The sequence below is a fragment of the Toxorhynchites rutilus genome, chromosome 3, assembly GCF_029784135.1.
Source record: "Toxorhynchites rutilus septentrionalis strain SRP chromosome 3, ASM2978413v1, whole genome shotgun sequence".
In the NCBI taxonomy this organism is placed as follows: domain Eukaryota; kingdom Metazoa; phylum Arthropoda; class Insecta; order Diptera; family Culicidae; genus Toxorhynchites; species Toxorhynchites rutilus.
Window position 1 is genome coordinate 93,315,208 of NC_073746.1, and position 22,896 is coordinate 93,338,103.

General features: G+C 37.5%; 1 protein-coding gene across 2 annotated transcripts in view; it reads left to right on the plus strand.

Moving 5' to 3' along the window:
* The window catches only part of LOC129774872 (protein tiptop), a 122,163-nt gene that overhangs the window by 70,625 nt on the left and 28,642 nt on the right, over positions 1–22,896 (plus strand). Inside the window, exons 1-2 of one of the 2 annotated variants that reach the window (XM_055778906.1) lie at positions 13,224–13,246; positions 13,598–14,554. The exons of the other annotated variant lie outside the window; for it this stretch is intronic. Coding sequence (XP_055634881.1) covers positions 14,499–14,554 — 56 coding nt within the window. The 5' untranslated portion in view covers positions 13,224–13,246; positions 13,598–14,498. Of the gene's footprint in view, positions 1–13,223; positions 13,247–13,597; positions 14,555–22,896 lie in introns of those variants that run through there. 2 annotated transcript variants of the gene reach the window in all.

The window sequence follows — 22,896 nt, forward strand, 5'->3', positions numbered from 1 at the left end:
AGCGAATCAATTCAAAAGTGCCCTAAAGCTCTTGCAAAGCACAATGCCTGCTTTATTCTATTGTACGCAATCACTATACAAATTGCGTCAAACTTAGAGTTGAGCTTTTACCAACATTATCGCAACTATAGTAGATTTCAGTTGGATCTGCTAAAGCTGCTTACATCTCTTATCAAGCACTATAGAAACGTCAACACCACCATAGAAACATTTATTGCACCCTAGAACCTTCACATGCCAAATTTAGTTTCATTTGCTTGATTAATTCTCGAGTAATGCAGGAATTTGTGTTTCATTTGTATGGTAGCCCCCCTTAGAGAGGGGGGAGGGGTCTCAAACTATCACGAAAACCTTCCCCGGCCCCAAAAACCCCTACATACCAATTTTCATGTTGATCGGTTCAGTAGTTTCCGAGTCCATAAGAATCAGATAGACAGACAGAAATCCATTTATATATATATATATATATATATATATATATATATATATATATATATATATATATATATATATATATATATATATATATATATATATATATATATATATATATATATATAATAAATGTATATAATAAAAATATAAATTACTAGCTAACCCGGCAAACTTCGTCCTGCCCATTTACTTGATTAATTCTCGAGTAATGCAGAAATTTGTGTTTTATTTGTATGGCAGCCATACAAATATGTATGAGGAGTATGGAGAGGGGTATCTAACCACCATAGAAACATTCATTGCACCCTAAAGTTTCCATATACCTAATTTGGTTTAATTTGCTTGATTAATTCTCGGGTAATGCAAAAATTTGTGTTTCATTTGTACGGCAGCCCCCTCTAAGAGAGGGGGAAGGAGAATCCTAACACCATAGAAAAATTTTTTGCATCCTAAAGCCTCCACATGCCAAATTTGGTTTCATTTGCTTGATTAATTCTCGAGTAATGCAGAAATTTGTGTTTCATTTGTATGGCAACCCCCCCTTTGAGTGGGGGAAGGACTGTCTAACCATCATAGAAACATTTATTGCACCCTAAAACTTTCACATGCCAACTTTGGTTTCGTTTGATTGATTAATTTCCGAGTAATGCAAAAAATTGTGTTTCATTTGTATGGCAGCCCCCTCTAAGAGAGAGGGAAGGAGTATCTTATCACCATAGAAACATTTACTGCATCCTAAAACCTCCACATGCCAAATTTGGTTTCATTTGCTTGATTAATTCTCGAGTAATGCAGAAATTTGTGTTTCATTTGTATGGCAACCCCCCCTTTGAGTGGGGGAAGGACTGTCTAACCATCATAGAAACATTTATTGCACCCTAAAACTTTCACATGCCAACTTTGGTTTCGTTTGATTGATTAATTTCCGAGTAATGCAAAAAATTGTGTTTCATTTGTATGGCAGCCCCCTCTAAAAGAGGGGGAAGGAGTATCTTATCACCATAGAAACATTTACTGCATCCTAAAACCTCCACATGCCAATTTTGGTTTCATTTGCTTGATTAATTCTCGAGTAATGCAGAAATTTGTGTTTCATTTGTATGGCAACCCCCCCTTTGAGTGGGGGAAGGACTGTCTAACCATCATAGAAACATTTATTGCACCCTAAAACTTTCACATGCCAACTTTGGTTTCGTTTGATTGATTAATTTCCGAGTAATGCAAAAAATTGTGTTTCATTTGTATGGCAGCCCCCTCTAAGAGAAGGGGAAGGAGTATCTTATCACCATAGAAACATTTATTGCATCCTAAAACCTCCACATGCCAAATTTGGTTTCATTTGCTTGATTAATTCTCGAGTAATGCAGAAATTTGTGTTTCATTTGTATGGCAACCCCCCCTTTGAGTGGGGGAAGGACTGTCTAACCATCATAGAAACATTTATTGCACCCTAAAACTTTCACATGCCAACTTTGGTTTCGTTTGATTGATTAATTTCCGAGTAATGCAAAAAATTGTGTTTCATTTGTATGGCAGCCCCCTCTAAGAGAGAGGGAAGGAGTATCTTATCACCATAGAAACATTTATTGCATCCTAAAACCTCCACATGCCAAATTTGGTTTCATTTGCTTGATTAATTCTCGAGTAATGCAGAAATTTGTGTTTCATTTGTATGGCAACCCCCCCTTTGAGTGGGGGAAGGACTGTCTAACCATCATAGAAACATTTATTGCACCCTAAAACTTTCACATGCCAACTTTGGTTTCGTTTGATTGATTAATTTCCGAGTAATGCAAAAAATTGTGTTTCATTTGTATGGCAGCCCCCTCTAAGAGAGGGGGAAGGAGTATCTTATCACCATAGAAACATTTATTGCATCCTAAAACCTCCACATGCCAATTTTGGTTTCATTTGCTTGATTAATTCTCGAGTAATGCAGAAATTTGTGTTTCATTTGTATGGCAACCCCCCCTTTGAGTGGGGGAAGGACTGTCTAACCATCATAGAAACATTTATTGCACCCTAAAACTTTCACATGCCAACTTTGGTTTCGTTTGCTTGGTTAATTTCCGAGTAATGCAGAAATTTGTGTTTCATTTGTATGGCAGCCCCCCCTTAGAGAGGGGGGAGGGGTCTCAAAATATCACGAAAACCTTCCCCGGCCCCAAAAACCCCTACATACCAATTTTCATGTCGATCGGTTCAGTAGTTTCCGAGTCTATAAGAATCAGACAGACAGACAGACATCACTCCATTTATATATATATAGATAGATAGATAACGACATTTTTTTCTCTATATACAAAAAACGGCATGATCCGTAAATTTTTAAAGATGTATCTAAAGCGACATTACATCGCATTAATTTAAGTTTCTCCATCACTGACACGGTTAAGAAACGGTTTTTCAGTAGAACGTTTCTTATCTTTTTCGGAAACGGTCTACAACACGACAAAATTTTGTTGCAGTCCTTGTGGTATCCTGTTATTCCCTCTATAAGCAAGATTGTTCGACTGATAAACGATGTTTGAATCTGAGTAACTTTATATACATATACAGAGGTACCCTCAAGATACCTGACTTCAGGTACAATCTAGGCATTACGTAAACAAGTTAATTATTTTTGACCCATAACGTCCGGTTGAATCAACGAGATGTATTTGTGTTGTTGGGATTTAAATTCTACTTTGAAAACTGTTCAAGTTTTAATTATGTCGTACGAATGATAGTTTGAACGTTTGTATTAAGATAAAAAAAGATTTTTTAATATCGCTACGTTTTGTATTAATCTACATGTCTTTAAATATCTTTCAACGTAACTCATAAACATAAATTTATGCAATTATAGTGTATTTGGAAAACTTGTTGGAAATTATAAGCCAATTCAAACAATTTCATGAACATGACGGTATAACACGACAAACATATTAAAAGGGCCTATTTACTTTAAAAAGACAATAAATTAGAAATATTTTTTTAACATCTCTAGAAAGGTTGCATTCAGGAAGTGATTGGAAATGATTTTTTTCTTGTTCAACATCACATCAGGATTCATAATTTATGGCTAAAAATGATTGTTAACATACAAAAAAATCGAGGTTTCGAAAATTTATAAAAAATCGATGTTCCACAAAGTACGTCAAAAATAGTTTTACCATCTTGAGCCCATTTTTTAGTTTTCTACACGACTACTATTTTATGAAAAAAAATTAAAGAAAATTCAAATATACATATTTTAGGTACAGGGAAACTTCGATATAACGTACCTTCGATATAACGTCACTCGATATAACGTACGTTTTACCTCGATATAACGTACACATTTTCAAAGCCCATTGAAATATTTTTTTTTGGATATTGTTTTTCTGAAAGAACAATAAATTATCTGTATTTTGATACTAAAGCTTGATTTGTTCTTCTAACAAATTCCGATGTACAACTGTTTTGTGATTCCGGATTCTAAATCAATCATGAAAACAACAACATCATGAAAAAGGTTGGATTCGTCTTCTTATTGAATTTATTCATTATCCTTACTCAAACAGCAACGCAAGAAAGTAATATAAGCTACGTTTCTGAGTTCTTTATTATGCTTCGATATAACGTACAATTCGATACAACATACATTTTTGAAAGTAGAATGTACGTTATATCGAAGTATACAGGGTATTGTAAATTAATTTTTCTCGTAAATAAATAAACGAGAAATATTTTTTTTCTCAGTGTTTATTTTTTTCACGTTTAAACATCAATACTCTATAACTCTTTCTAAGACACTATTTCGGTACGACTCATAGTTTTTGAGATATAAGTTATCAAAGATTTCTCTTACTAAAATCGATACGCCCTTTTCAAAAGTAACACTTGATTTTAAAAATTCCCAATTGCTGTGGAAAACTCATATTTCCTTCAACTCAAACGGAATACAAACTTTCATTCAATCAAAAATACTCATGTTTTGTCATTTGCCGATTTCATTGGGAATTGCTCTATACTTAAAGAGCTGGACCCTGTTCGCAAACTCAAAACTACGACATCTGCATGGCATCCACGAACCACAACTTTACCACTTCACCCTTTCAAGAATCAAGCTCATACTCGCCGTTAAACGGTTGACCACCAGCGATAGTGGTGCGCTTAGGAGGCTGCGAGTAGATTATCTTGGAGATGGCCAGTCAGTGCACGATCAACTAGTATCAAGGAGCGCCGTGAAATATATTAGCATTCTCATTTCTCAATTCCATTTATAATTTATTAAATTAAGTAGTTCAAGTAAGCAGTTTTTGTTTCTGTTATAAATACACTAGTTGTGGTACCAAGATCAGAAGCAGAATATATCCTGATCCTGCTCCTGAAGCATTCACGAGCAATCAAACGTTGAAGGACACATACGCGCGATAGCGAGAATATCACAGCAAAAATTCACTCCGGTTGACGAACAGACCCCAAGGAGTCGATATTGACCACTTTGAGAATCCCTGTTATAGAGTATACCGATCTCACCTTCTGAATGAAACCTTTCTAGAAATATTCAAAAAAATATTTCTAATTTATTGTCTTTTTAAAGTAAATAGGCCCTTTTAATATGTTTGTCGTGTTATACCGTTATGTTCCTACCCTATAGACCAAAATCAATATATCGAAAATAACTCTGGTTGAGGTGAAAGGAATGAGTATAAAGAATATTCTCATTTTTCAGCTTCAAAAATAAATCTACTTTTGTAATCGGTACTCAAATCTGGTATTTGTCAATTGTATACTGTTATCTATGGATATATCAAAGTCAAGTTAATAATGAATCCACAATCTAGAATCTAAAATTTGGGAACTAACAAACAATATCCAGGAAATTCAAGTTGAAACATAATCCTGGATCTGCGATTTATATGTAGAAATTATGATTTAAAATACTTAGTCTGAATGTCCGAAAATCCGAATCTGAATTTCGATATTGAAATTGTATCTTGAACTGAAATCTAAACTGAAATGAGTTGGAGATCCTGGAATCCAAAAGCTTCAGTCTGGAATTTTGAAACCGTAATCCATAATCTAAATGTAAATGGTGACTAATTCTGATTCTACAATCTGGAATTTCGATTCCATTTCCCATTCGAATAAATAAAGATATGGAATCTATAATCAATTTGATATCAGTAATTTGAAACACATAATCTAGATATGAAATTTGATTAGAGCCAAGAACGCAGAATTTGTATTTAATATCACAGAACAGCTCGGTTTTCATGCGGTCCAGTAACCATAAATAATATGCATCTGTTCTACCTTTCTGTAGTGAGTCGATGAAGATTATTCTTTGCGAGTCCTAAAAGACAGACGCAATAATATTCCAGCTAGAGAAACTGTCTTCGCCTTTTTGGCGCAGATTCTTCCTTGGTTTAGATTGTTGAGATTGTTTTTTGATCTCAGAAGTAGTCCTGCGATGCTTCAAGTTTTTTCAAGAAATATATCTAGAATTTGGAATCTTCAATCTATGTCTAGATCTAGGGTCTTAACTGGGAACCCAAGCTCAATAACCCACGTTTTGAATTTCAAACCCATTATCTAAACCTAATTTTAATCACTATGTCAGATTGTTGGATCTGGAATTTGACATAATCACTATTTTGACTGAAAATTTGAATTTGGAATTATGAATCTGGAACGCAGCGTTCAAAGTTTGGAGATCTCTGACTGGTCTTCATGTTTTAGGGTATGAATCTGTTTTCTTAAAAACGAGATTTATATTCTGAAACCGAAATCACGCACTGATTTTGTAATATAATTATAGATAGCAGAATCCGATTATGTCAACAGAGCTCGTTTTTTTGTCGGCAACGCAGTACAGTAAAACCTGTTTTTGTGCGGTTTTTTGTGCGAAGTTTTTTTTGTGAGATTTTTTTTTGTGCGGTTTTCTGTTCTTGTGCCGTTTTTGTGTGGTATATGAAAAAAAGCATATTTGACGAAGTTATCATCCATTTAGTTTTTTTCGATGGTTTATATACATTTCAGTGCGAAAAAAGCATATTTGCGTCTCAATTATCCACTTCTGAAATCCTTCCCCTCCTCCGATCAAATGCTCTAAGTTTTTACATGACATGATATCTAACAGCATTTCGTTTCGGCATGCAACTAAAAGCGCAAAACAGCCACGCGCAACCGAAGAGGCAAACTGTCCCATCGCAAAGTAGGGAAACAAAAAGAATTTGAACGGTGAACGGCGTGGATTTGAGTTATTTTCTTTGGGGAAATTTTTTTTATGCGGTCCCTATCTACCGCACAAAAAAAGTTTTTCTTAAAATGTGTACCGAACACGGTTTTTTAAAGCTACTGGTGAAGTTTTGTACGATATTTTATGGGACTTTTTTTATGCGGTCCCTGCCCCGCACAAAAAAGGTTTGCCTGTACACGTGAAAGACTTTTCCCTAGTTTGTTCTTCTTCTGATAGAAATTTGTTTTGGCTGGAAATCAAAATCCTCTTTCGTAAACGTATTGTTCGTTCATCTTTGTGTAATGTTTGTATTTCATTTAAAAATAAAGAGAAATTACATAATTTGTTTTGTGTTAGATATGCTATTCTTCTGTAGCAATTACGTATAGCTAAATTATTTAATTTAGTGGTTACTAAATTTATTCTTTTCTTTTATTTCTGAGATAATTTGTTGAAATTTTGAATCATTATAACGAAAGGAAAATAACTTTAACCAATAAGAAGTATTAAGCTGTCAAAAAAGTCCTGCGGTATTTTTTTTGAATTTTCATTTGTTTATAAAATTAGTTACAATCATCTGTTTTATGTCAAATATGCGCCGTTTTGTTCGATGACTTGTTCCCAACGAGATGCCAACTTCATAATACCCCTGTTATAGAAGCTCGCTTCCTTATTGGCAAAAAACTCGGATAGCCAATTTTCACAGGCCTCTTTTGTGGCTAACTTCTGACCATCTAGCTCGTTCGCCATGGACAAAAACAGGTGGTAGTCACTTGGTGCAAGGTCCGGACTATACGGCGGATGCAAAAGAACCTCCCATCCGAGCTCCCGGAGCTTCTGGCGCGTCACCAAAGAAGTGTGTGGCCTGGCGTTGTCCTGATGGAAGACAATGCGGCCTCTGTTTATTAAAGATGGCCTCTTCTTCATGAGTGCTACCTTCAAGCGGTCCAGTTGTTGGCAGTACAGGTCCGAATTGAGCGTTTGGCCATAGGGAAGCAGCTCATAATAGATTATTCCTTGACAATCCCACCAAACACACAGCAGAACCTTCCTGGTCGTTAATGAGGGCTTGGCCACCGTCTGAGCCGCTTCAGCGGGCTTCGACCACGACCGTTTGCGCTTCACGTTGTCGTAAGTGACCCACTTTTCATCGCCAGTCACCATCCGCTTCAGAAACGGGTCGATTTTGTTGCGATTCAGCAGCGATTCACATACGTCGATACGGTCAAAGATGTTTTTTGCGTCAACGTGTGTGGCACCCATACACCGAGCTTCTTTGTGAATCCAAGCTTCTTCAAATGGTTAATAACGGTTTGATGACTTATCCCCAGCTCTTGGCCGACGCTACGGCTGCTACTATGCCGGTCTTTCTCGACTAATTCAGCGATTTTGTCGTTTTTTCACATAATATATACATAAATAAGAGAGATGTTTTCTTTTGGTTTTTTGACCATGATTTTATTAAGTTAACCGATGGTTCAAAAAATCAATTTTTCCCCTTTTCCAGAAATAACTTTTTTTAAATTCATAACTTTTGAACTGCTAGACCAATTCAAACGATCAACAAATCAAATTGAATCTAATGAGGTAGTCTTCTTTGAGAAAATATTACGCTTATCAATCATTCGGATTTTGTTTTCGCAAGTATTGTTTTCGGGAAAACGGGCGCTATATTTCTTATATCTTCTTCTTCTTCAATGGCACTAACGTTCCTAGAGCGTTCCTCGGCCACGGGAGCAATATTTCTTATATGTTTTTCTTCAAAGCTGAGGTTTTTCACATAACATATCCAAACATCGGAGAGGTATACTTTTTCGTTATTAAATTATGATTTTTCAAAGTTCACTTATTTTCAGTGTTCGTTCAATATTCCTATGCGACTAGAATCCATTTTATCAGGTGTAATATCTCTCCAACGAAGAATAGCAAATTGGCTTTAAATTTATGTTAAGATCATCTAAATTCGTTCATAAATGTTATGAATTTTTCAAAAGTCATATTTTGAAAAAAGAAAAGGGGGGAACTGATTTTTCGAACCACCCTCAAATAGAAATGGACACCCTAATGTAAAAATAAAGAAATATGGGTCTAATATGTTGCAATAAGGAACGAAACTACCACTTTTCACTAAAATATGAGAACCACTATATCGGATAGTAAAAAAAAAACGATTATCGATTATAAATTAATCGTCCGCTGCCCTGACTCTACCCTCTTCCTTTGTTTCATATCCAAAATTCCGAACTCAATTTTTTTTAGAAACAACTATTTTCTTTAAAATTGAAAAAAAGAATGAATAAAAATTTTTATAAATATTATTAAGAACATCATTCATTGCGTAGCGTAATAGATGGCAACTAAATTTTTGAATCTCATCTTTTTAATTTTTTTTTTTCACTGTTTACCATATCCTACAATCCCCAACAAACATTCGCAATTAAGGTAGTGGAAGCCAATTCTACCTCAGTGTTGCCTATCTTCAAAAAGTGCTCTCGATTGTTTCCCTAGAAGTGGATACGTGATATTTCCACTGAGAGCATAGCTTTAGTCTAAATTCAGTCAACTGATTTCTCTCAAACGGGTGCCCAGCTTCGGTGTGAATATAAAATCCGTTTGTCGGTGTTTTAATTTTTGTTAGCATCTTTTCTCAAGGTAGTATTTGCTGTACTTTTATTCAGTATTTATTCAGTACTTAGTTAAAATTTCTATAATTGTATACTCTGTGGCAAGAGCCAGCAAAACAATCACTGAAGAGCTGAGAGAACTACAGTTGGAGGATGATTAGAAAGGAATACCAACAGAATCGTGTTTGATGTCAATACGTGATGGAATACATCTATGTTCATAATTGACAGATTCTTTGCAATGACACGATATGCTTCGAGACGGGAGCGCAGAAGTGATTTACTCAATTTGATTATAGAAAATATTGATGTTGCTTGACCTTGCTCTGGTCTGCCAGTCACTGAACAAGTTCATTAAAATCGGTGGAACAGGCGGCCGCTTCCGACGGCGAGTCGGCGGCCGACTCGGATTGCGTCACCTCGACAGCTTGGGGCCGCCTCTGTTCCTTATTCTCGTTAGATGGGGACTTCGCTCCCATCACATTGGCCTCAGAATATATTTAATTAGAAAAAAATAAATTCATAGTAAAAGTTGCGCCGCGGTGGCCTTAAAACGAAAGTACCATTGCTTTTTCTTATCATTTTTTTTTCACATTTTTTATAAATTTATGCTTCTTATTTTTTATGTTAAAATTACCTGCTTCGTTTTCGAGAAAAAATATCCCAAAACCACGCTCATTCCTAAATTCTCTTAATTCTCTTAACCTTAATACGGAAAAGAATTGATATTTTTAATTCTATTGCATATTTTTGTTGCTCTCTCATATTGTATTGATTAAATCTCGTTTATTATCGGCAGCTTCGACAAAAGTCATGATCTGATTTGTCGGAGTTTTTTCCTTATTCATTAGGGTAAACTTTATAATCGGGTGAGTGTTGCATTTGGGTATTTGTTACATCCGGGTAAATATGCTTCGGGAACGTGTTTCGGGTGAATGATATTCGGGTAAATGTTATACAACCTCTGAACCTTACGCAGTCTGAGTGTTATTTGCTTCGATCTCTGCAGAACTCTTTTGATGAAAAAAAAACATTGGCTGCCATAAGAACTGTATAAATTATTTAGAAAAAAGTGTTCCACCGGTAAACCACAGAAGTTCTATATAGAATTATGAGAACCGCTCAAAAAATGGCGAATGCTATATATATAATAATCCTCAACATATACTTGATTTAAATTTGTTTTTAATGAAGTGAAAAATCGTTAAAAAACAATACTCTTCAAATAATTTAAAAAATGATTTGTTTAGAAACGATTAATTTGAAAAATCAAAATCACTAGTTGCACTCCCAATAATACACAAAGAAAAACACAACAGATGGTCAAGATGATTTGGAATGAATTGACTCCTATTCACTTGCAATTAAATTTGCAAAGTCATTTTCTGACATAATGCATCACAATTCATAATTTGGTGACTCGTCTGTGAATAGCATTGCTCGTGACTTCACTCAATTTTTTTAGGACTCAAAATATCCTTTTGAAAAATAAACGCATCATTCAAAACACGAGCCCATTAATGTTACCGGCATTATGCTTATCGTTCCGTTGGAGTGAAGCGGAAATGTTAATGGCTTTTCAGTTCGATAAAACACATTTTTTTAAATAAAAATTATTATTCAAAATTTACTTTGCTGTACCAAATATGTAGCCTGTGTAACACAGTACTGTCTGCACATCCTCAGCATCGAGAATACATCAGCACGTACCGTGAAATTCGCACAGTATGTGGTTTTTGAAATAAAATCATAACACCTTAGCTGACACACAGACATCTAACCGTTCTAATGGTGTCGTGTAAGTCTTCAATGACTGACATTGCATGCCGATTTTTAGCTTCCTTAAACTTTCCACTATCAAATGAAATTGGAAAATAATAAAATCACTTTTTGCAAATCTATTTGTTGAAATTCAAATGCGTTGCTAGATATCTCGAAGGTTGAGCTGAAAACCCAGGACAGCATCATGGGGTGAGTTGAGAATGCACACTTGTTTTTGTTTGGGAGTTTTCATCGTATGGTATCGCCTCAGAAAATTAAGTCAGTATTGAATTTAAATAGATAAAAAAAATCTCGCAGTGATTATTGCGAACTTAGCACTGATAGTCTGCATTGTCTCCATTTTTTCTCAACTCTCAAACGCATTATGATCAAGTTGAGATCAATATATTTTGTTTCCAAAAAATATTTCATCCACCGACTCAATGAATCGTGAATGTGTTGAATTAGTTTGACCACAAGAATTATCGTTGAATTTTTATTTTTGTGTAGGTGGGGTTTTCGTGGAGAGCACGCTTGATACTCTCTTGAATAATTGAATTACAAAAATAACTAAAATGAAGAGCGTTCAGTTTAGTTGCAAAACAATCACACACCAACGAACAAAATCCACAAACAGAACACTTATCATAACAGTCACTGAAAAGATGTTCACGTTGAATTGTACGCGATATTGCCACCATGAAGGCCGTGTCATCTTTCTGGAGACACACATTTCAACTTCAATCAAACAGTCCTCGTATTTTCACGCATGATAGTACGCATTCAGCACCATATTCCAACCCCCTGTCTAAATCTCACTCGCAATCCGATTACAAAAACAAATAAATTCTCGCCACCCGTGTCACCCCCGCTCTTCCGAAACGTGCGAAAACGGTGCCTCTTTCGGGTTCAAGGATTACCGCTGGATCAGGCATCCGTCAAAGGGGGCTTCCAGCGAGTGATTGCTTTTTTGTACGTAAATTTTTACGGCACATTACACCACCAACACCACCGAAAGAAGAAAAAAAACACGACCCGTCGGCATTTTTTTTCCAACCGTATCTTTCGATTTTCGATTTTGATGAAATCTTGCTCGGTTTTCGGTTGTTCTGGCACGTCCTCGGGAGCAATGTGATATGTGATACGAAGGGGGAGGGCGGCCAGACCTAATGACAGTTCTCCACTGTGGCTCGAATCCCATCACACACCCAGGACGCATCAAATTTTCATACCTATCACGTACCGCTGTTTTTCGACACATTAAAAGTAATGCTCAATTATATGATTATCGCTACCACACTTTTCCACAACCACCACCACCCCCACCAACCAACACCACAATTTTCTGCAATCAGGAATTGTTTCGGATAAAGGGTTCTTCCAGCAGCAGCAGCAGCAATCCTGTATTTTTTTTCTCATCCCGACTCCAGCGGCTGACGACTTACATCACGTCACATCACACACTCATCTCGAAATGGTCATAATTTACAACCGGAGTACTTTTTTGCCTCCCTTGCGTGGCAGCGCACATACATCCACGCGCCACCTCCACCACCACCAACACCAACTCACTTCCGCCTAGCCGTTTTTCCAACCCAGTCGACGAAGACGACGGGATAGAGAATTTTCCCGACGGGACACGATGCGAATTCGGTGCGCTTGCCTAAGTGTGTGTGTGTGCGCTGTACACCTTGCGCACGCAATCGCTCTGCCAACTGCTCGCTCGCTAGAGCGGTAGGGAAAAAACAATAACAATAAATTATGAAAACAACAGGCACATTCTGGAGCTGTCAATCCTCGGCGAAAGTGAACACACTCATATTATCGTGCACGACGGCGACGACGGAGATTACCGAGGGGACGATGAGCGAGAGTGCGAGAGAGCGAAAATTGGTGAGAGAGAGAGTGCGTTGTGTCTGTGAATGGGTAGGGGAAATTCGTCCCCTGCTTTTGGGTAGTCTCTCACGAAGTTTTACGTTATTTACCACTCCTGCCTCAGGGGTTGCTAGGTCTTGTGCGGAGTTGTACAGTTTGTGGTGGTCGTCTTCCCCTGATGCTGGACGGAGATCATGCATCCCCACCACCGAGAGCGAGCGAACGCGAGATGAGAGTGCGATCTCGGTTCGGTTTCTTTCCTACTGCCAGCCATCACTCAGTGTTTCGTGGACTGGCAGTTCAGCAAGAACGTGTGAAACGAGGTTATTGAGAGTTACCTTCGGTGAGTCGGTGTCGTCGGAGATTCCTGCCAAGACGAGTTACGTTGGGGATCTAGTTCCCGGTGGTGTTTTGAAAGGTGCTACCCAAAAACAACAGTTTGACTGTGTGTATGTGTCGCCCACTTTTGCACATACCTACGCGCGTGTGGAGTCCTTTTGGACTGTCGACGACGAAGTGACGACTTCGTGAAGAACCTTGTGTCACCGTGTTGTTGGGTGAGCGTGAGAGCGATTCGTAAGGACGGGAACGTCGTAGAGGCGACGGGATTTCTCTCCGACCGACCGATCAACCCACTTGTGCGCGCGTGTGTGTGCGTGTGGTGGTAGATGTTATTGTTTTTCTTTTTGATCAGTGGTGAGTGTGTGTGTGGAAGTGGATGTGTTGTATGTCAGTGCCCGACGAGGCCCGACGTATGCTTGCTTGTGTGTGACGTGCTCCTGATGGCAGCAAACTGTTGGCGAGAGCGCGCGGGTCGTCATCATCAAACCGGGAGCAGCGAACGTGTTGTGTCGCTCTCGTCATGTCAATGATGTGATGTCCGTGTGGAAGGCAGCAAGCAAGAGCTCGTCAAAGTCCGCCGAAGCGCTTCGCAGCATCAGTCAAAACCGCGGTGAAAGGACGAAGGACAATAGTATCCGCCAGCAGTACGGTGCCATACAGTGGCTAGTGTGGAAGTGTGTTGTGGTAGATGGAAGAAGAAGAACCACTACACATCACCAGTAAAACACAGAACCTGAATTGAACCACGAGTGACATCTTTTGCCAGGAATTGGCAGCTAGAACCTTAGTTCATTCGCCACCAGAGAGACGCCGTCCGTTCGAGCGCCTCCGCCAGATTTGAAACGAAATCGAAACAAAAAAAAAATGTGTGTACATGTGCTTATGTTCCGACGAAGAGTACGCGAGTATTTGCGACCGGGTCGCAAGTTGTAACCAGCATCCAGCTTCACACTTGGTCTGCGTTTATGCAAACAGCAGCACCGCGTCTCCAGCAGCCGGAAACATGAAATTTGCCCAGTGATTGAATCGGTTCTAATCCAAATGTGTTTGTTTTTATTGTTGATCAAAGTGTGAACGCATAGAAGAAGATACGCGCAAAATCAACCAACCAAGAAAAAATGTGCTAAAAAATAGTTGTCGACCACAACACGAACGAAACGAAAAAAAAATCGCGGTCAGTTAAGTTTTTTTTTCCTGGAATAGAGCTGGTCAGAAGAAACGTTTCAAAAATTGAGAACCATAATCTATCATCAATGATGCTCCACGAGGCAGTAATGTTGGAAATCTACCGCCAGGCACTTCACGCTAGGTAATAACCTTAAAACCGTCTTTAATTAAAATTCTATTATCTGGGGGGTTGGTGGGGGAGCGAGTTGTGCCGTATTTCGGAATCAGCCTTGGACCAAATCCCGTTGACCACCGTTGCGCGAAATGTGTGTTCAGCGATGATGAATTGAGACGTGCGGCGTTATTTATGGGGCCCCCCACATACGCCCCAACTCGTTCATTATCCCACGTTAATAACAACAATAACAATGTTTAGATTACTCTCTAATTTTTTGTTTTCACCATCGCACACACCCGATTATTGTTTTGCTTCGTTTTTTTTTTTTTTTGTTTGGCGGTCAACGGTGCGTGTTGCGTCTTGCGTCTCTCGTGGCGCGTATGCGTTTTCCGTATTATTAGTGCGCTACCGTTTTATGGCCTCCTTTAAACGTGAAACGTCGTAAAGTTTTATGACCTCGAAGGCGTGCGCGCGCCCTCACCCTGTTCTCCAGCGGAGCTCCATCCTTCGGGGCGGGCTCTTCGAGATGTGACTTTTGTGAAGAAGCAGACAGGCAGAAGGTCCTTTTCCATCTACCCGGTCGAGCTGCTGCAATGGGTTGTGTGACGTGAAGGGAATGTTCCAGGGAGCAAGAAAGTGATGTTAGGTGTTTTTTTTTTTTTTGGGACTGAGAGCAGTTGCTGGTGATGCAAAAAGGGATTTTTGCTCAAGGTCGTTTTTTGTTAGTGTTTAGAAGCTTTTTTCTGTTTTCTGTTGGATCATTTCCCAGAATATTGCATGTGTTGTTGCAATGTTCGAAGAACATCTAAACAGGTGCCTGTCAGAACATCCGTGTTATTCAAAATCAAAATCGGTATGTTAACACACGTTCCGTAAGAAGCTATTTCTGCTTTGAATTTTCGTTCGAACGGATGAGTCTTCAAGGTCTGACAGTGGACAGACATTCGACGGTTTCAGTGTTATGATTGATTGACACTGGGAGACAAAAAATCAGCTTCGACTCAATGAAATGCGACAATTATATTTTGGTTCAAGGTGTACAACATGATTCTATTTCATTTCATCTCTCTTCGTCGCTTTAGGAAGTCTTGTGATACACTTTTCATGTGCCAGAGATGTATGACGAATATCTCCTAAAAGTTTGATCACTTGTTCTGGAATTTGGCAAAGAAGCCAAACGCAGTTTTTTTTAACCCTTTCACCTACAACATCGAATCTCACTCCGTGTGAAGTGAAGCACCGAGCCCCACTCGTGATGCTTTACTCGATCGATAGACCTATCGGAGGGTTAGTATTTGATTTGAGAATAATACTGGAGGCTAGAGGGTTTAACAAAAAGTATAGCTTCACTAAATACGTCGCAAACAGATATATGCACTGGGATACAAACTGTACAAGAGAAACAGTTCATCATATCGATTGGACACAAACAGTTGTGTTCCTCACCAAGCTTGGAACTCACATTCAGATTGATGTTCTCAAAAATTGAGACTCAAGATTTTGGGAGGGAATTTATTTTTCGAAATTTTTCTAGGAATTAGAATTTTGAAAAATCTGAAATAAATGTTTTCCGAAAAATATTCGTCTTTCAAAATTCGATGGAATTCTGCTTATTTGTACATATTTGAGGGGAACCAGTGATCGTTGTTAAGTTAGAGAGGACCAAGTAGTAAAACCAAAAAAATGGTGTTATTCATAGCATTAGTTTAAGCATTTTGTTAAGCTACAATTATCAGTTCAATCACACGTTCAGAAGAAATAATCTATCGAAATTGTTTTGAAATTCGTTTTTGTCGAATTCATAGAAATGTCACGTGGTCCGGTATGACTGAAGACCGACCAAGTGACAAACAGACAATGTAAATTGTTATATATTAGTCTAGATTACTCAGTTTCATACATGTAAGTATACTGCATCTGTATTATACAGCATTATATACCTCGTATTTGAGTGGAAAACGATGTTTATCGAATTGGTTTGGAGATTTTCTGTAGAGTTCCATACGACATAAGTCATACGGGTATATAATTTATTCAACTCAAACGAACACAAACAAGTGGGGAAATTGTCAAAAGAATTGTAATTTGTTTCTTGTTGTAATATCTGAGATATGAATGTCTGTATCACATATTTCCATCGTTTCAGTTCATTTAGATTATTCCATTCTTAAATCCAGGTCCTAGATTCCGGTTGTTCGTGCAGATATTTCGCACGAACATCTGAACTACAATGCAGGAGTTGGAATAACTCGTATAAATGATACAAAAGATATAACGTAATGTAATATATCCATATTACAAGCGCTTCTTTACCATAATTTGAAATCATGTATACATTTCCATCATGATTTAGGTATGTGTCATCCTTTTGCCCTTTTCATACATTCAAAACGAAACCAAATCAAATTGTTTTGGTGTCTCATCCGACATTAAGTATACTCAGTTAGGATTTATCATGATTTACTGTAAATGATTTTCTACAGCATGCAAGATCATTCATTGCAGTATTAACTCGATTTGAATTATACATTTATACGGTACACGATCCGCATCTGCGTGATACACGTAAATCATGTCGTTCAGATCGATTTTGCGATAGTATAGAATCGATGCGTGTTATACCGAACTACGACTTAGTTTGACAGTGACATATACAAAAGCGTTTTCACACTCTTTTATTTCATCCGATTTAGCAGTGAAAAAGTATGAAACACATCGTGTCTCTTGGGTACTGTAGTGAATACACAGAATTTCGAGGAGCGCGTACCGGTGATGGGGCAGCCTTTTTTTACATGATTCTCTCGAAATTACGTGATTTGCTCGAGGTTACGCGATTTTTTTTTGCGCGCACGCATCAGTCGCGTAAAAAAAATTCTGTGTATGCTTTTGTAAAATCTTCGCTCCCTCATATCTTGGTTTTAACAATCGGTCAATGTTTGAGAAATTACGAGCACAAAGTTGTGTGCACTGGATTCTTTTTTTACGCAATTTTTTACGTGATTTTATTTCACGCAATTCTTTTGAAATTATGCGATTTTCTCGATTTTGATTCGATTTTCTTGAAATTACGCGATTTGGCACTGCCTATCGTCGCTTCGTTGGGAAGAAAAAAAGAATAAAAAAAAATTCTGCGAGAGCGTGTGCGTGTCTGGTTGTGATGAGCGCTCGCCGGTGATGGTGCAATCTTTTTTTACGCGATTCTCTTGAAATTACGAATAAAAAATCCTTCCGCGGAGGCATCAGTTGCGTAAAAAAGAATTTAGTGTATGAATATTGAATATTTATATCAAATTCGATAGAAATGAAGAAAAAATTATGAAATACAAATACTTTGAAAAGTGTAAAAGCAATCTTAGTTGCGCAAATTTATATTAAAAATTCTCTATCTGAATTTATATTGAACTACATTTTTGTTATTCCATGTGGTCAGCGTCAAGGGGCGTGAATTTTTCTGAGAATAACTCGTTCAAGATTTTTCGAACTTGACATTTGATTTATTTGTATTTTTGAGTAATAAACAATTATTTATTAATTTCGAAATTGCCGCTTTCTGGATCATTCTTACGGGACGGTCGCAGCGGAAGTTGCTAATGTTCTATTTTGTATAACCTGAAACTAATGACAACCAAAGATTCCGTATTCATGAATCACTATCCTCCGAACATTTTATTTTTAGAGGAGCCAATTTATTCTCGTGAAGCATTCTTTTTAGATCAGCAAAAATACAGTCTTCGCAAGGAGCCATACCCTGAGCACTTGTTTCTTGAACATTTTGGAGTCATCATTTCATAGATTTGTCCCCTGAAATAGCACCATATAATATTCACTACCAATGGCTCCTCCTAATTTTTCAATGTAATACTATTAGTAAAATCCCTAGTGTACCTCTACACGATGTCCACAGCTTTTTACGTTTTTTTATCTTTTGTCGGTCACTCAAATGACGGCCGGCTTCACCTCAGAGTATAGCGATAGATTAATGTTTCAACCAGCGAATCACAGAATTTTTTTTTAACTGAAAGAGCGAAATAGTCGCGTTAATGATCGACATCGTTTCTCTTGTGCGATTTTTTTCCCATCGGACAACATTAAAACTGATTCATGTCAAAATGGTTTGGTATTCCCGATGTTTTGAATCATACACAAAATGACTCATACAGATAAAATAATTGACTAAATCGATATATTTTATTCAGAATTTGTAACAATTTTGTTAAGTAAAACCCGTTTCCTTTTGTTTATTTTTGTTCAACTGAAATAATAAGGAATTTGAATTCAGAAAGCCCGAAATGTTGCTCATTGAATTGTGTTAATGAGATCTTTCTACTCTGATGAAGCCATTTGTAAGCACGATCTATCAACAAAAAAATATAATATAAAATCACATATGTTGCATGAATACTAAGAGCAGATTCTCAGTGTTTCCATATAAAAGACGGTTTTTTAAACCGAATACGTAACTGTATTAGGACGCGTTCCACTATTATAAAAATAATATTTACATGCCCAGACAGCGTTGTTGCTTGTCTAACGATACCAATGAAACAACCTCTATATCATACTGGAATAACTGTCTATGTAAGATGGGTTTTAGTATGTACCATTCAACGCAAATCCATGTATCCATCTTTTTGAAAAAAAATACAGCAAACATAAACTATATGATCGGGGTTCTGCCAAAAAGAATCAAGCGCCAAAAACATAATTCTGAGATATTTCAGTTTGAAGTTCAGGCTTCCACTAATTTTCTGTGTCGGATCAAATCTATCATTTTATCGCTCACGTGTTACAAACAGGATGTCAAACATGATACTCCCTTTCATGCTGTAAGCACACATCTTCGTCAGTTTCTGATTTAGGACCTTTTGAAATATGAAAAAAAAAACAAAATTATGTTTCTGATAGACACGCAAAACTTCGTTTCCTTTGCAGCCAGAGCGAACCAAGTACATGCTAGCTATTAAAATAATATCATTACATAACACATTAGTGTCTTGTAACAGCTCTTGACTAATTTCATGAATGGTATTTATATTGTCTCACTTTTTCTGTTTATGACAAAATACTATCTTGATAAATGATAATAAATTGATTTAAGAATGCATTACACTTGGTTCGCTGTGGTTGAACGGAATTTTGAAAAATGCAGATCAGCGCTTCTACACTTCATTGCATCCCGTAGGCTGTCTTACCTAACAGATCCCGACTACATTTGATTCCAGGAGCTGTCCGAAGCACAAAAATCTGTTGAAGATTCGGATCTGCCTTTCTGGAGAAAAGGATCACTATCGTCGGATGCCATATTATGGGTTCATGGTTCGCTTTGGTTGAATGCAATTTCGTTTTCTTACAGTCTGCTACACAGAATTTTAATTTTTTGAGCTGTTGTCAATTGCCCGAATCACATGGTCATTTTACAGTCGATGGATTATTATTTTCTGCATCCAGTGGTGTAAGTAACTCAATTTTGAATTAAAAAAATGGCGTTTGGTTCGTTTTGGCAGAACCCCGACCATATCAACTCAAACTATTCACTATTAAGTATGACCGATAAACACCATGGATCGATTTATTTCTAAATTTCTTCGAAATGAGCAAAGTGCTGCAATACATGGAACTCAGTTAAACCTAAACTTAGGTAAATATTGCGGATTGGGTAGGACTCCCTGAAAGGACGTCATCTATTCGAAGACATTAAAATAAAAGAACAGATGTTGAAAACACACCTCAAGATGATATATATTCTAAGAATCCTGAACACATTTTTACTATGATATTGATGCATGAAAAAAAAAATTTTTTTTAGTTTAAGTACACATCACAAATGCTCGTGTTACCAATCAATTCAAATACATGTTATTTATACAAAAAGGACTGTTGGAAATATTATTATTTTTTTTTTGTTTGACGAATGAATAATTCAGTTTACTTTCCTCTCTAATCAGGATGCATGTCGGTTAACTTCAACACCCAACCAACGATTCAAACGTTGAGGTTGGACTTAAAATTTTCTTCCCGGAGCATTTAAACTATATTTGTGTTTATAATTGTAGTATTTCAATTATATTCAATTGTGAACGAAGACCCAAAATAAATACATATAATTGATATGAAATGTGTCAAAAATGGAATTTGAATACAGCTGAATACAATTTTTCATCATCGGTTCATACCTAATTCCACATTTGACTATTCCGAGTGAGATTGGTTCATTTGAAGTTTGAAGCGATAAAGATCAAATTGTCAAAATTTGTCTCAGATGTCGGGTTCATCTTAACATATCACCACTCAACTTGTGCGCAAATCACGCTGTCAACTCACTGTTGGCCAACAATATTCATCAAATTCCTTAAATGGGCAACGATTTGAAAATACAACCTCGATGTGTTCATCCTTTTTGCTTACCCTGTTCCAATCCACTACGCAATGAACTGTTTTTTTTCCTCTCAAAATGACAATAAATCTCTTGCTCTGATTATTTGTGAAAACCAACCAACAAACAAAAAAGCATCATATGTGTGCTCAATCTCGTTCTGCTGCTGCTGCGTGGGATTGCAATTACGAATTGTGGCTTGTACACTTGCCGAAACACTAGGGTCCAATTAAAACATGGGGCGCTGGCTAATGGCAACCGGGGAAGAAGGATTTCGCTCATATGAGTGCGTCACAAACGCGGACATGATCTCCTCTGTCAGTCACATTGCGCGACAGTGCGGGTGCAGATGTTCATTCGATCAATCACAATCCAACAAACAACTGCAAATTTGGTTTTTTTTTCTGATGATGACCTTAAAAATGGTCCGTGTGTGCGCGTTTGTGGACCGGGAAGTTATGACTCCAGGCTATCGCGCGCTCCAATCCCGTTCGCGTCCAGTCCATTTCCTGTCGCGCACGATTTGAGTGGCGGATGTCATTCGACATAAATTATGAGTTGCGGGACGGAATCGACATTTATCACACACACACACACTGACAGATATGGTACGCGCCCGAGCAAAAGCAAAAGGCTTTTGGGAGTCGCACTTCGAAGCGGTTCAAAACTACTAATTGGGAAACAGCCGAGACGAAGTCCAGAAGCGGCGCGCATATCGGGATCACGCACACAAATTATGTGCGAGTGAGCGGCAAAATATGACGAAATGAACGAAGAAGGTCTGGAGTTCCGTCAGCATGAAACTAAGTCAGAGAATGTTCGACTAATAAATAACGGTTGGAGGCAAATAAATTATACTTTTCTTTTTCAGCCCCTCAGCTCTCTTCTGCAGCCCAGTAGTTGGGTATTGAGTCATGAGTGTATGTGTCGGTACGGGAGGCAAAGTTTTAATTTTTTTCCTCCTACTGCTGGGTTGAGTGGTTCGAATAGTTCCGCACATGTTGTTCTTTCAGGTACAGAGGAGTGAAGGTTAGAAGTGGTATTTTACGTCACATGCGGCGGTTCGATTTTTGGTGAGGTCTCTTTTTTCCGTCCTCGAAGGTCCATAACTCAAAATCGATATAATTGATTGTTGGTGACAACGGTTGATTGAGTTATGACTTCCTCGTTTCTCGGATTTGCCACTAGCGAGAGGCTGTCGTAAAGTTGATACCCAAATGTTTACGACAACAATAAACTATGAACCTTCGGTGAAACTGCCAGGCTGGAGCAGTATAAAAAAAATATCATTTGGGTAACCTCCTTGATACGCAAACAAAAAATTTAACATATAATCAAATAAAATGCGCCTACGCATGTTCATATCGGGAGACAGGTTTTGCATAACAAGACCAATTTGCTCCCACAATGGGGTGAAATTGGTTTTCACCATTATCAAAATCAGCATGTGTGTCACATGATTTGAGTTCATCTACATACATTTCCTTCGCCTCTTAATTGGATTGATTTACGCGTTCATCCATAGTAGATCTGGAGATTCTATTTTTATTTACTCGACGAAAATCTAGCAGAAAAAGGGAAGCGAATTGAAAATCTGTGTCTCAAAAGGAAAAGACAGGAGTTGAATTTCTCTGCATGAGGATCGCTTAGTTATGTGTCATTTTTTCTGACATTAATGGTAATAAGATAAATAAATTGAAAACTAGCTGACCCGGTGAACTTCGTCCTGCCCGAAAATAATGTTTTGATATGAATACTTTCACGTTTCTAAACACTATCATGGGTACAATCCCAGAAGTATTCATTTATTGATCTTATTGGTCTTCTCCAATTTCCTTTTTTAATAAATTGAATAGCAAAATTAGCAAAACTCATCATTATAATAAAAAAATATTGTCAATTACAGTTCTTGTTTCAGATTCTTTAATCAGTTGCAAAACATGTTTCTCCATTACTTGGAATACATATTTGATACGAAAAAGTATATATCCTT